The 14213-nt window shown below is 23.7% G+C and overlaps 6 protein-coding genes across 18 annotated transcripts in view; 3 read left to right on the plus strand and 3 right to left on the minus strand.

The window, feature by feature from the left end:
* LOC102671043 (mesoderm induction early response protein 1) overlaps positions 1–1277 on the minus strand; it is a 5839-nt gene extending 4562 nt beyond the window's left edge. For 3 of the 4 annotated variants that reach the window (XM_006622856.2, XM_006622855.2, XM_031513887.1), the window contains exon 1: positions 1022–1073. In XM_006622856.2, coding sequence (XP_006622919.1) covers positions 1022–1058 — 37 coding nt within the window. In that variant the 5' untranslated portion in view covers positions 1059–1073. Of the gene's footprint in view, positions 1–1021 lie in introns of all 4 variants that reach the window. The other variant, XM_006622859.2, reaches the window with a different exon arrangement.
* A 399-nt stretch (positions 1278–1676) lies between these two features.
* On the plus strand, positions 1677–4485 carry LOC102672224 (carnitine O-palmitoyltransferase 2, mitochondrial-like). The gene is made up of 6 exons (XM_006622866.2): positions 1677–1717; positions 1810–2368; positions 2453–2986; positions 3062–3545; positions 3677–3869; positions 3984–4485. Exons 2-6 carry the CDS (start codon positions 1871–1873, stop codon positions 4114–4116), a joined length of 1842 nt encoding a protein of 613 aa, XP_006622929.2. The 5' UTR covers positions 1677–1717; positions 1810–1870; the 3' UTR covers positions 4117–4485.
* LOC102672084 (V-type proton ATPase 21 kDa proteolipid subunit-like) lies at positions 3866–5956 on the minus strand. The gene is made up of 5 exons (XM_006622865.2): positions 5674–5956; positions 5500–5548; positions 5342–5425; positions 4884–5280; positions 3866–4819 (listed from the first exon to the last, which is right to left on the minus strand). Exons 1-5 carry the CDS (start codon positions 5732–5734, stop codon positions 4787–4789), a joined length of 624 nt encoding a protein of 207 aa, XP_006622928.1. The 5' UTR covers positions 5735–5956; the 3' UTR covers positions 3866–4786.
* Positions 5843–9354, plus strand: LOC102671961 (SET and MYND domain-containing protein 4-like). 2 transcript variants are annotated; one of them, XM_031513889.1, is made up of 4 exons: positions 5843–5970; positions 7052–7892; positions 8004–8643; positions 8716–9354. In XM_031513889.1, the coding sequence occupies exons 2-4, from the start codon at positions 7155–7157 to the stop codon at positions 9219–9221; spliced, it is 1884 nt and encodes a 627-aa protein (XP_031369749.1). In that variant the 5' UTR covers positions 5843–5970; positions 7052–7154; the 3' UTR covers positions 9222–9354. The 2 variants fall into 2 exon arrangements, with proteins under 2 accessions (XP_031369749.1, XP_006622927.1); XM_006622864.2 differs by lacking the exon at positions 5843–5970 and adding an exon at positions 6305–6406.
* A 279-nt stretch (positions 9355–9633) lies between these two features.
* On the minus strand, positions 9634–13172 carry LOC102672360 (dynamin-1-like protein). The gene is made up of 7 exons (XM_006622867.1): positions 12727–13172; positions 11932–12496; positions 11595–11842; positions 10786–11496; positions 10226–10553; positions 9940–10151; positions 9634–9849 (listed from the first exon to the last, which is right to left on the minus strand). The coding sequence occupies exons 1-7, from the start codon at positions 12826–12828 to the stop codon at positions 9793–9795; spliced, it is 2223 nt and encodes a 740-aa protein (XP_006622930.1). The 5' UTR covers positions 12829–13172; the 3' UTR covers positions 9634–9792.
* Positions 13173–13355: 183 nt separating this feature from the next.
* Positions 13356–14213, plus strand: part of LOC102672511 (dynein heavy chain, cytoplasmic) — a 19958-nt gene continuing 19100 nt past the window's right edge. For 6 of the 9 annotated variants that reach the window (XM_006622868.2, XM_006622870.2, XM_006622872.2 and 3 more), the window contains exon 1: positions 13357–13772. In XM_006622868.2, the coding sequence (XP_006622931.1) occupies positions 13529–13772 (244 nt within the window). In that variant the 5' untranslated portion in view covers positions 13357–13528. Of the gene's footprint in view, positions 13773–14213 lie in introns of all 9 variants that reach the window. The other 3 variants (XM_006622869.2, XM_006622871.2, XM_006622873.2) reach the window with 1 other exon arrangement.

Consider the following 14213-nt stretch of genomic DNA (forward strand, 5'->3'; position numbering starts at 1 on the left):
TATTACAAATAATTCATATGTAATGTCTTATATAACTGATATAAATTATATTTTCAAAATTGTTAAAAATAGAGAAAGAAAATTAAAGAAAAATATTATAAAAGAAAAAAAAATTTAGAATAAAATACATTTTAGAATTATTATACATTTTTATATATTTATATGTCTAAAACAAATGATTGCATCTTTTTTTATATTTGTATATAATATATGTTTTAATATATTCATATGTGATTTTTGGAGAATCAATTCTAAAAGCCAAAATAAATACAAAAATGTTTGAAGCTTATTTATTAAGTTATAAGCAATTTAATTTCGTGAATTAAATGATTGAATTAAATGAAATAGTAGGAATAAAGTACAACGATGATATAATAATAAAATCTTTTTTTTTTGTTTTGCTTAACTGTTTATAAATAAACTTTAAGTATGTTTAAATATTAATTTTTGCAATATTATGTTTGTTTTAAGCCTTTAAAATCGATCTTCCAAAGATGTATTATAAATATATTAACATCCTATATATGATATAACTATAGAGACTAATAATTTTATATAGTATGTCATAAATGTCGACTATTAAAAATTTCAATGATTTCTGAGGCGATTCAAATAATTTTTTCCGAAAATTATTTACCAAAATGTTTCAACTTTATTATTGTATATCATGTGATTAAATTTTACTTTGAGTTTTTATGCCTTTTGATAGTTTTCGATAAATAGAATTCAAAAATATTAATTTTAAGTTTAGGAATTCATTGATTCAAAAATTATTCATATATAAAGTTAATGACTAGAATATCATTTATTGATTTATATTCACAATTCGTCCAATGAACGGAGGTATGGATTGCATTTGGATAATGACTATTTCGGCGCGATAAGTCAAATTTGACTATATAGATTATACAAGTTTTGTTTTTCTGGTTAGTTCGCACAAAATATAATAATACAATTACAAACATTGTTTATTCGATATAAGTTGATTCGATATATATAAGTTGAAACAAAAATAACTTACCAAAATAATAATTATTGTTGGAATTACCGGCCGCCATAGGCGGCCGGAAAAAGAAGTTGACCTAACCAACTCAGTAATTTTGAAGATGTTATTTAATGGATTTTAATGACTGTCATTCACATGCAGACAGTAACTCCGCTCATAGGACAAACTGGAAAATAAACAAATATGGTGTCTTGTAACCTGTCAAAAAATGCTTAAAAAGCACTAATTTTATATACGAATAATTTTTAAACTAATGAATTTCTAAACTTAAAATTAATATTTTTGGATTCTAATTATCAAACACTATTAGAAAGCACAAAAAAGAATTAATAATTTTTAGTGCTTCGAAATAAAGTTTAGGCTATTATCTATTTAAATTAATAGTATTATAAAAATATACAAGGAAATATATTTTATCTATTAATATTTTACTTTTTATATTATACAAATATTTTATATTATTACACATATTTTTTATAAAGTTCTGTATATAGCGTGTAATTGTAAATAAAAATTATAAAATAAATACAATATGCTATCTTTTATATTAAAATATAATTACTTTAAAAAGAAACTAGTAAGATTCATAAATTTCACATATTAACACTTTTAATATATAATTAACATAATAATTTCATAATTAATATTTATATTAATATTTATATTTTAGATTGATCAAGATAAAGTACAATTATTATTACAAACATCAAGGTAACTATATTTCAATATTTAATTATTGTATTATTATTAACAATTATAAAATATATTTAAATAATGTGAAAATATATGTATATTTATTTTAGAAAAATATCTACAAAAAAAAATGAAGAATATCAATATATTGAAAAAAGTAAAACTCCAACAATGCATTTTCAATTATCTCTACCACGTTTACCTATTCCAAAATTAGAAGATACATGTAGAAGATATTTAAATGCACAAAGACCATTGTTATCTAAAGAACAATTAAAGAAAACTGCAATTTATGTTAATGAATTTCTGATCAAAGATGGTATTAAATTACATAAGGAACTAATTGAAAAAGATGCTAAAAATTGTAATACTAGTTATATTAGTGAACCATGGTTTGATATGTATCTACGAGATCGTAAACCTTTACCTATCAACTATAATCCTTTCTTAGTTCTTGAACCAGACTCAAATTCAGAACAAAATATACAATTAGTAAAAGCTACAAATCTTATTATATCATCATTACGATTTATGAAGTCATTAAAAGAAAATATTTTACAACCAGAAATATTTTATTTAAAATCTGAAACAGCTCATAATAATATATTTCATATTATTACAAGATTTCTTCCTTCTGAATTTAGATGGTATGGAGCTTATTTATTTAAGGTAAAATAATCTTACCATAATTAAAAATAAATGAATAATTTTTTTTACATTTAATAAAAATTTGATAAAAATTTATTACTTTAGGCGTTTCCCTTAGATATGTCACAATATCATAATTTATTTAATACTACGAGATTACCAAAATCAGTAAAAGATGAAATTTATGAAAATACAATTGGAAGACACATAATTGTAATGAGGAAAGGACATTTTTATTCTTTTGATGTAATAGATAAAAATGGTTATATTTATCAACCAAATATAATAGCTAATTGCTTAAAATCTATTTTAGAAGATACTTTATTAAGTAATGAAAGTCCTATTGGTATACTTACAACATCAGAACGTGATTTTTGGGCCAAAACTAGAACATATTTATCACAAATTGGTAACCAAGAAATTTTACAAAAAATAGATTCTGCTATATTTGTAATGATATTAGATGATGTTTATGTTGGCACTGACTATAATGAGTTAATTAGGATATATCTCCATGCGGATGGAACAAACAGATGGTTTGATAAATCATTTTCTTTAATCGTTACACAAGATGGATATGCTGGAATAAATTTTGAACATTCATGGGGAGATGGAGTAGCTATATTAAGATTTCTTAAAGTAAATATTAATTTTTTCTTTTTCTAGAAATGAATTAAAAAATTTTTAGTATTTAATTTTTTTCTCTTCTTTAAGAATGTAAAATATGATATTACAAAACAGCCAAAATTTTGTGCTGATGATATGAAATATCTTCAAAAAGGAGAAGTGGAAAAACTCAACTTTATTGTAGATAGTAAAATACAAAATATTGTATATACACAAAAAAAGAAGTTTGAAAAATGGATTGAAAATCTAAGTGTTGATCATATAATATTTAATGATTTTGGTAAAAATGAATGTAAAAAATTTGGTTTAAGCTCTGATGCAATTATGCAATTAGCTTTTCAATTAGCTATATATTATCAAAAAAATTGTGTAGTACCAACATATGAATCTTGTAGTACAGCTGCATTTAAACATGGTCGTACTGAGACTCTTAGATCATGCACAATGGAAACAAAAAGAGCATGTGAAGCCATAGCTCAGAAAAATAATAATTTATCTATGTCTGAACTGAAAAATTTAATAATTAATTGTAGTAAAGTTCACAGTGAACTTTCTAAAGAAGCTGCTATGGGTAATTATAATATTACATATAATTTAAAATGTTACATATATTAAATTATTATTAAATTTTATATTAATAAACATTGATAGAAAAATGATGAAGAAATGTAATTAAAAATATATTTATATCATTTTTTATAGGACAAGGATTCGATAGACATTTATTTGCATTAAAAAAAATTTGGGAATATTCAAATTCTTTAAAACCAACTATTTTTGAAGATTCTGCATATGATAATATAAATAATAATATTTTATCTACATCAACTCTTTCAGATCCAATTATATATGCTGGTGGTTTTGGACCAGTAGTAAAAAATGGATATGGAATTGGGTGAGTTTTTTTTATTATTTTTACAAATATATTATTTGCAATTTGATAACATATATAGTTTTAAATATTTTATCTACATATAACAATCACTTTAATAATACTTTAATAATTTAGATACATGATACAAGATAAAAGATTGGGAACTATTGTGACAAGTTATAAAAGTAATAGCAATGCTAGTGAATATGTGAAGTGCTTAGAGAAGGCATTTAAAAATATTCATTCTATAATGGTTTACGGAAAATGATAGTATCATATATAATCAATCATTAGATATCAATTATTAGATATCAAGGATAACAAGAATTTTTCTCTAATTGTTGATTATATATATATACATATATATATAAGCTTTGAATTTATATATAATATTTGTTAAGAATTTTTATATTTTTATTAAAGAACTTTTTTTTATATTATCTAATAAAAAAATCAATTCATAAATAATATTATACATAGTATATTTTATATATATATATGAAACATATATCATATCATATATTTATTTCATATAATATTATAGTTAAAAAATATATATACAGTAGAAAAGCATTCAAGAAAAAGTATGTTATGATCATATTCAAAATATTTTAAATAAAAGATTCTATTGAAATAATGAATTTTACAATATTAAAAATAGTTATTTATACACAAAAATTTTTATAACCAAAAGTTGTGAAAATTATTCAAATTAATAATTAAAATCTATTCATAACTAATAAACTATATATATTTGTTCAATATAAAAACAAAATATTAATTTTATATAACAAAAATTTTAAGTTGGTTTAAACATATAATAATTAATAATTATTTTTATTTTTATATTTTTATTTCAATCATCACTAAGTGATGAAAGATAATGAATCTAAAAAATATTTTATGGATATTATATAATATTACTATTTATTTTAAATTTATACTTTATTTCCCATTTTTACTTTAGATGTCTGCAAATTTATATGAATTAATTAGAATTTTAAAAAACAAAAATATTTTCATTAAATAACTTACCATATAAATTCCAACAATTAATCCAAAAAGTCCAATGGCAGAACCAAAGATTTCTACAATAAGAATTTTAACAAAAAGAGCAGAATTTGCTGCATCAGAAAGGGCTGCACCAGAACCAACAATGCCAACAGCTATACCACAAAATAAATTAACAAGACCAACAGCTAAGCCTGCTCCAAACATTAAATAACCAGCAAACCAATTTTGATCACGAACTTCTTCCTTCTGAATAGCTTCAGCAGTAAATTTTTCTAACATTCCAGATAATACAATGGCAGTAATCAAACCATAAATAGCTACAGCTTCACAAAATATTACTGAAATTAAATTTTTTGTTTTAATTCTTGGTGCTTTTACACCACCTCCAATAATTGAAACTCCTGTTGTATGTATTCCCCTGAAATAATGAATTTATATCACATATAAATATAAGTTATTTATAAAAAAATTAAACTTACAATGCAGCACCAACAACAGATAAAGCTACTGCAAGTCCAATACCAAGAGTTGCCCACATATATGGTGAAGTATTTTCTAAAAACCTAATAATATTCTCTTAATAATATTTTTAATTATAGTCTTAAATAAAAAAAATACCAAATTTAAATGTGCTTACCATGCAATACTAACACGTTCACCTTTTCCAGTAAATAGATGATACAATACTACAAGAAAATTTTAAAATATATAAATTTTAATTGATAGTAATATTTACAGTTAATTTTATTTTCTTTAAATAATTAATTGATTTTCGTATTTTATTTAAGAAGAAATAAATAAAAGTCAATACCTAATACTAGAATTGTTGCTGAAGCAGTACCCGCAAAAGTAGTACCCAAAATGTATCTCATTGTGCTATTTTTGTTTCGTTGTTATTATGTAATTCTTAAGAAAAATGAAAAAACTTTAATAAATAATTGACTTTAATTTTAAAATATAACTTAATAATGTACTTTCATAAATATTAAGAATAAGAAAACTTTATATACAAATTAAGAGAAAAGCGCTCACACCCGCTTTTATCATGTGACGTTTACTCTTAATGGTTACTTATTACTACACTAGTGACATCAACTGTAAAAAAGTGGTATCAAACAATGTTTAAATTTTAACTTAGAATATTCAAAAACTTATCATTATTTAAAATATTTTACAAAATATATATTTTGATTCATAAATGAAGTGAATTCATAATTGAAAATATTGAAATATATATATTGCTATTAAATTATCATTATATAATTTAATAGAATGTTGAAAGATTTTTTTATATGTAGTAGTGATATAACAATGAATATAATTTTATTTCATTTGTTTATTATATTTTTTAATAATCTTAAGTTAAAATATAAATATAAATATAAATGTGTCATGAATATATCCCAGTACGAAATCTAATATCTAATTTTAGAATTTATCGCAGCTCATTTGTCTTCTATTTATAATAAAAATACGAGTGTTAATTTAATAGTATAATTACACAATTTATTAATATTTTAAACAATCATGTCTGTCACAAAAGGGTAAGTAAATAACTTTTCTTATGAATTTTCATATACTTAAAAAAATATATTTTATTTTTTGTTCCAAAAATTAAATTAAGTAATTAAGTTATATATTTATAAATTAAATCAATAAAAAATTTTAATTTGCATAATAAAAAAATTATGTATAAAAAAATTATATCATCAAAAATACATAAAAATTCTTATTTGAACTATAGTTTGTTAATATATATATTTTTGAAGGGTTAATTCAAGAGTTCAAAAAAACACAAAATTATTATATAAAAATATTAATTGCAGCTTTTTTATTAATTTATTTAAATTTAAATTCGCATTAGATGAAATAAATGAATAACAAAATATAATAGCGGTGTAAGGAAATCAGAATGAGTCTTATCCTCTTTTTGTCTCACTTCATTTGTCTATAATCGATTTTTGTGTATATTTTATATTTGTTTTGATCTCTAGAATCAATTTTTTAAGAATATTCCATAAATATAATACATATTTTAATTTTAATTAACTTACAATAATAAAAAATGTAAAATCATATAATACAATTATTAAAATTATGCAAAAAAAGAAAAATTATTTATATCAATTATATTATGTATCGATAATGAATATATATAATGAATATGCTATAATTGAAATTTTTCATAGATATATCAACTTTAATGAATTTTTTAAAATTGCTTATGATGCTGTCATAGAACCGTATGCAAATAATTTCAAGAAATTTTCTGAAAATGGAGATAGAGAAGAAATGATAAAAGTCCTTATAAGTATACCGAGTATTGAAAATATAAAAATTATTGAGTCATATAAGGGTAAGGATGATATTAAAGCAGCAGAACTTTGTAATAAAAATCGCGAAATGATAGTTAAGGATGGAATTGTGCACGAAGAAACAAATAAAAGTAGTATCCTTACCGAAACACTGTTTAAGGCCAGTGTAAGTAGTAAATTGTTTCTAGATGCGCTTTTAGATTGCGCATACTATTATTATAATTCGAAAGCTTTTGTAAAATGCTTAAAATATTGTGAATGCATGCTTGCACTTCCTGAAAATCTTTACAATACAACTACTGAAAGTATAAACGATTTTTTGGAACATAAAAAAGCATGTATGCAATTAGAACGTGAATGCTATAAAAGTTTGAAAGAATCATCTTCTCAGGACAAAAGATTGCGTAAAAAATACAGCAAAAATCAAAATATTTCCTTCGAGATAGCAAATTATGCATCAATAATTCCTACTCTTAATGGGAAACAACATACTATTCTTAAAAGTTGTTCAGATGCTGTTACTTTACAATTTGATGAAAAACGAGGTCGACATCTTATAGCTACCAAGAACATCAAAGCAGGATCTGTTCTTATTGTTGAAGCACCATTTGCTTTCAGTACAAATAAAGAAGCACTTGGTAGAAATTGTTTACATTGTCATATTACTCTAATGTCGAGTAATAGTGTTAAAATTCCTTGCTATTATTGTCAAACAGTTAGTAGAATAAATAATTTTAATCCATTTCTATTGTTTTATATTTATTTTTTTGTACTTTTAATCTATTAATATATCGACTACTTCTAAAATATGATTAAATTTATACAGGTATCTTTTTGTTCGGAAAAATGTCGTAGTAAAGCGTGGCAAATATATCATCAGTATGAATGCTTCATATTTGATGCTTTCTTTGAAAATGATTCCGAACAAATACAACGAAATACTTCATATTTGTTGTTAGCTTATAGAATGATAATTTCAGGATTTTTATCTTCAACTGAACAAATTAACAATATCGAAAAAAAAAAAATTTCTTTTCTAAACAATAATTTCCTTCAATGTTATGTTACAAATATAAATAAAGAACGTAATAATTTAGGAACAAATGAAATTTATAGTCCTTACGATTATCGTACTATATTAAATTTAAAAACTCATTGTACAAAAATGGAACCTAAAACAAATCTTATTCGTGCTATCGAAGCTATATTTTTGGCAAAATGCTTTACTTTTGTCTTGAGCAAAATGGATGTTGTTTATTTAAAAGAATCCTTCATCTCCTTAGCAGTAGCAATATTACATCACTTACAGGCTATAAATTGTAATGCTTATGAAATTGTGGAAAATATATATGATAAAAAAACACATATTTGGGAACCAAGACAAATAGGTGGAGCAATTTATCCTTCGGTTAGTCTTATAAATCATAGTTGTTATCCAAATGTTGTTCGTCATACTTATCCATCAGGTAAAAATTGTTCTTAATAAGTGATTTTCTATGTTTTATATATTATAAATAAATTTGAATAATTTTTTACAGGAATAGTTGTAGTAAGAACATTACGTTTTGTTGGTAAAGGTACAGAAATTCTTGATTGTTATGGACCACATTGGTTTAGTGAAAACAAGTTATCAAGAATCGAATATTTATGGAAAAAATATCGTTTTCTATGTACATGCGATGCGTGTATTCAAAATTGGCAATATCCATTACCCGAAATAATGAAATATAAATGTAAAACATGTTCAGAAATTATTGGCATAATTGCATTAAATGAAAAACATATGCAAAATGTATTAAACAAACAATGTAATTGTAAGACAATTAATTTAAAAAAGATAAAAAATCAACTTGAAAAATCAGTTAAAAAAAGATTAAATGCTATTTCTAAAATGCATGAAGGCCATTATGAACAGCCTCTTCTTCAATTACTTGAGCATATACAGTTTATTGAAAAATTTTTTATCACACCTAATATGGAGACTATCAAAACACAACAATGTATTATACAGTGTTACAATCAATTTGCTTGTATCTCTCAATAACAAAAGTCAATAAAAATTACTAATCATATATAATATATATCATATGCACACATGAGTAAACACACAACATACACATAGCTTTGGATCTGTATCACAAGTAATCATAAATAAGATTTATTATCTTTTACATTAACTATTATTAATTTTTTAATTTTTTCATGCAGTGCAAAATGTTACAAAATATAACAAACTGTTTTATATCTATGATCGTTTATATTTGCTTTTACATTTCTTATAAAAAAAAGTTAATTTTTTTAATGTAAATATTTGTATAACTTTAGAAAAGCTTTTAAAATAAAATTATGGCAACATTGTTATAAATGGTAATATTTTGATTATTTAATATCGAAATTTATTATAAATGCAGGTGTAATTGTATTTTATTTTTTATATCAATGAAATAAAACTAAAAAAAATCTTAAAAACTATTATAATTGTAAACATTATTTGCATGAAAAATACAAATTATATACAGTGTTTAGACATACATGTGACTTCATTTATCAGTTTATTAAACCAAACTGTCTAAATTGAACTATAAACTGATCATGTAAATAATAGATAAATTCTATTACCACATATGCGTTTCTCGAATTTCACTAATAATATGACCAGCTTGTGTTAATGCCTATAATAAAAACATATAGATAGATAAATTGTTTAAAATTTTAATTTATATAAAAAAAATATTATCATTTATAGATATGAAAATATATACTTTTAGCATATCTGCTGCTTCTTTGCGTCTAACAGCAACATGTTCACTTTCATTTAAAAGAACTTCAGCATGATGTGATTTATATAAATGTGTTACAAGTTCACTTTGTAAGTTATCTTTTACATAGTTAACTAAGAAATGCATGACAGCTTTTGGTACACTATCTTGTATAGATTTTCGTACAATGTAAAAGTATGATTTTATCAATCTTTCTGTAAAGGATAAAGTATATAAATAAACAATATAAAAAATAATTTTTTAAAAAAAAATTCATTTCTATTCATACCAATCACATCACAGTCTCGTTGTTCTCGTTCGCTCAGTTTACGAGATGTTTGCACCGGTACTTCAGGTAACAGATTTACAGGTTTTTGTTGTGAAGATGCTTTCTGTACTTCGATTATTGGATTTGAACTTGGATTTGGATGGGGAGAAGTACTGCTTTCACGATTTCTTACCGGAGAATTATCAATCGAACTAGTTGAATCAGTTCTTCCTTGAGGTATAAGATTATTTAAGAGCCAATTGCTTAAAACCATTTGATGTCCTTGCTGATCCTTATTCTGTTCAGGTAAAGATGCCACTTCTTCTTGATTATTAATTGATTTTACATTCTGTTAGAAATATGTTTGTGTTAGTTACATAACACACAGAACAAATTGATTAGAAAACACTAAAATATTTAAATATTATATCATTTAATCAAACATAAAATTATTATATTTATTATATATATATTATCTATATATTATACACACAGTGTTTAAGATAAGGAAAAATATTAATACAAAAATATAAATTAATGAATATTATTAATGATTATGAATATTATTAATAATTACTTACTGCTTCATTTGAAGTTATATTACTTGATGTGGTATTTGTAGTAGAAGGAACTTTCCTATTATGTTTTATATGATCTACATTAGAATTTTTTAATAAAGATGATACAAGAGCTGCATCCTTATGAAAATCTGGATGCTTGGTATTAATATATGCTAATTCTATAGCGACTAAATTTTCAACCATTTGATTAGTAGGTGGAAGACGTCGACGTAGTAATTGCGTTACAACATCAACAATACGTTCATGTAATTTTGGAAAACGCAACATTTCTTGCTGTACTTCAGTACCACAATGTTGAATAATTCTTTGCATTTCTTCATGTACAAGTTCTACACATCGTAATGACGGTTCTTCGAGTCTTCGAATTTGTCGTTTAACTAATAATTCAAAGGAAACTTCTGGTACAAATAGAGCAGGTCTTGGACCAGTTGCATTTCGAATAGCCGTTAAAATATCCATTTTTGTAAGACCCGCCAACGGATGTATGGAATCCAGTGTTTTTCCAAATGTTTCATGAAATATATAACAAATTCGAGCACCACCACATAATTCTGTTGTTTCTATATTTCTAGCTGTTCCTTCAATTGTGGAACAATAACTGCTTGCAAATTTAGTAATTATTTGAAGTAAAGTTTGACTTTTGTCACTAACATCCTCACCATATGAATTAAGAAGGGTTTGAAATTGTGAAACCATCACATTTACTCTCGTCTGTTTTTAAAAAATATAAGTTCTACCAAATTATGCCTATTTTAGTTTTTCTAGCTATGTATGGCAAATTTTTATTCAAAAACTCTCTATTGTATTACCTTTAATTCTGGAAGACAATCCCGAATATGATGCATCAGTAAACGATTTAGAGTTTTAGCTAAATAAGGAGTTCCATTTCTATTTGCCAAAGTAGGATATTTACGTTGTAGAAATGCAGCTTCATCTTTTAATGCATCTTGAATACTTTTATTATTCATTATATCTTGTTGAGAACGGTTAACTACACCAATAATTCCCAATTTTACAGGTATAACTCTTCCACATAATATATCTATAGCATCAGTTCCTACAATATTATACAATAATATTTTTACAAATTATAAAAATTAAATTATAAAAATTTTAAATAATAATAAATGTATTAATAAAAATTACCAGCATCCATAAGATCCAATTTAGTAACAACAGCTAATGTACGTCTTCCATCTGGATCCACATCTTTACTAAGTTTTAAACTTTCACTTGTAGCCATATCAGTATTTGCAGTAACAACAGCCAATATAATAGAATTAGGATTACATATATATTTTAAAACAAGTTGTCGTATTTGACTTTCGATATCCTCTGGTTGGTCACCAACTGGCACTTTTGTAATACCAGGAAGATCAATGAGAGTTAAATTAACAACTGATGTTGAATATATCTTTAAATTAATTGGTTCTGGACAAATTCCTTTATTAGATCCAGCCATACGTTCTGTTTCAGATTCTATTTCTTTACGAATTTCACTAAAATCTGTGTAAATTTTATTTTTAGTATGTAAAAATGTGCCCCATTCATCTAAATCTAATGTTCCATTTTCTGCACTTCGATGTTCACGATCATCTTTAGGTGTATAAACAAGTTGCAATATTAAAGGACGTCTAGTAACTATACCAGTACCTCTTGGTAAGAAAGATCGACCAACCAAACTTTCTATTACAGATGATTTTCCTGAACTCTAGAAAACAAAATTATATTTACTGCAACATATCAATACCATAAGTAATTTTAATTCACAAAAAATTATAAATCAAATTATTTATAAATCAATTAAATAAATTTTATGATTATTCAAATGTATTTTTACTTTAAAAAAAAATTTTAATTTAAATTATAAATTAAAAATTATAAAGATTATAATTACAAATTATAAATCTTTTGTTCATCATTCAAAAAGTTTTAACTGACCTGTGTACCAAGTACTACGATTTGTGGTAATTGTATAGCATCAGCACCAACAGTATTAAACACATCTTGTAATTTATTTATTACAGGTATCAAAGCTTCCATTATAGAATAAATGAAAAATAAATCGATCAAGATAGTTACGCGATACGAGCCGGTGTAAGAGCTCTTTTATTATAAGTAAATCTATAATTACATAAGCTACAAATAGGCTTTCAATTTTCAAAAAATATAATTCTTTACAATTAATATTATTTATTGTATTAATTTTTTCTATATTGATATTTTTTTTTCTTTTCACCACAAAAATTCTACATTTACTCTTTCCAACCACCTTTTCTCTATTCCATAATCTACATGCGTGCGCATGCTATAATATTTCACATATTAAAGTATATGTATATATAAATCTCATAGTTAAAGTATCATTTCTACTACAAATACAAAATTTGTTTTAGAAAAAAGGTATTGTTTTTTTTATAATTTTATCTAAAAAAATGATTAATTAAGATTTTATAAATATATATCAATAGTTATTTTCAAATATAAAATATAACGAATAGAAAAATATAAAACTAACACAATTTAATTGATTTGACAGAAATAACATGAAAACTAGCCAAAATGATGGATAAAATAGAGTATAAAAAAATGGCGTTATTACTAAAGAATCATTGCGATTTGTAAGTACTTCTGTGTCGTAGTCTATGCCTATTATAATTCGTCATCACTCGTGTGACAGTTCATCCTAGAGCGGGGATCGCCCGCTCAAGATTACAAATTTTGCGATATTGATTAACGTAAGATGGGTGACTCCTTAGACGGCACCGGGGAACCGTCTCCGGAGGCTCAAATTGTTATAATTGTATCATATTCAACATTCGCTAATTATTTAAAGAAAGTCGTAACGGTCCTGCTACCCGATGAAGATGTGGTTCCACCCGCATTTAATTCTGCTCTCGAAGATAAAAGCAATCAAGAATACATAAGAAAATTCTTAGGTGATTCTCAAGTATGGGCACTTTACATACAAAGAAGTTCTAGTAAAGGTACGTGAATTGATTTATAATGAATAATTAATTAATTATTGTTAAAAATTTTGCACTCTGCTCTTATATGATATCCTCCATTGCAGTATTCAATACAACGGTACTTGTATCAAATTGCGATAGGAAATATATTCTGAATATTATTGTTGATTATTTGATTCATTTAAACTCTTTATAAATATGACTCATACTTAATGTAATCAATACATGTAAATGTCATTATTATGTTCTTTCTTATTAATTTTATTATATATATATAATAGTTTATCATAATATAAATTATATTTTCGGCAAATATATAATTATATTTTTATATTTAATATTAAATTATATTATATTTTCAAATAATAGGTTAAAAAAATATGTATAAATGAATTATCATATATTTTAATGTTCTATATCTATAAATTATATATCTATATAATTTTAAAATAAATTATA

This window comes from Apis dorsata, unplaced genomic scaffold (assembly GCF_000469605.1).
Source record: "Apis dorsata unplaced genomic scaffold, Apis dorsata 1.3 scaffold_787, whole genome shotgun sequence".
Lineage (NCBI taxonomy): Eukaryota > Metazoa > Arthropoda > Insecta > Hymenoptera > Apidae > Apis > Apis dorsata.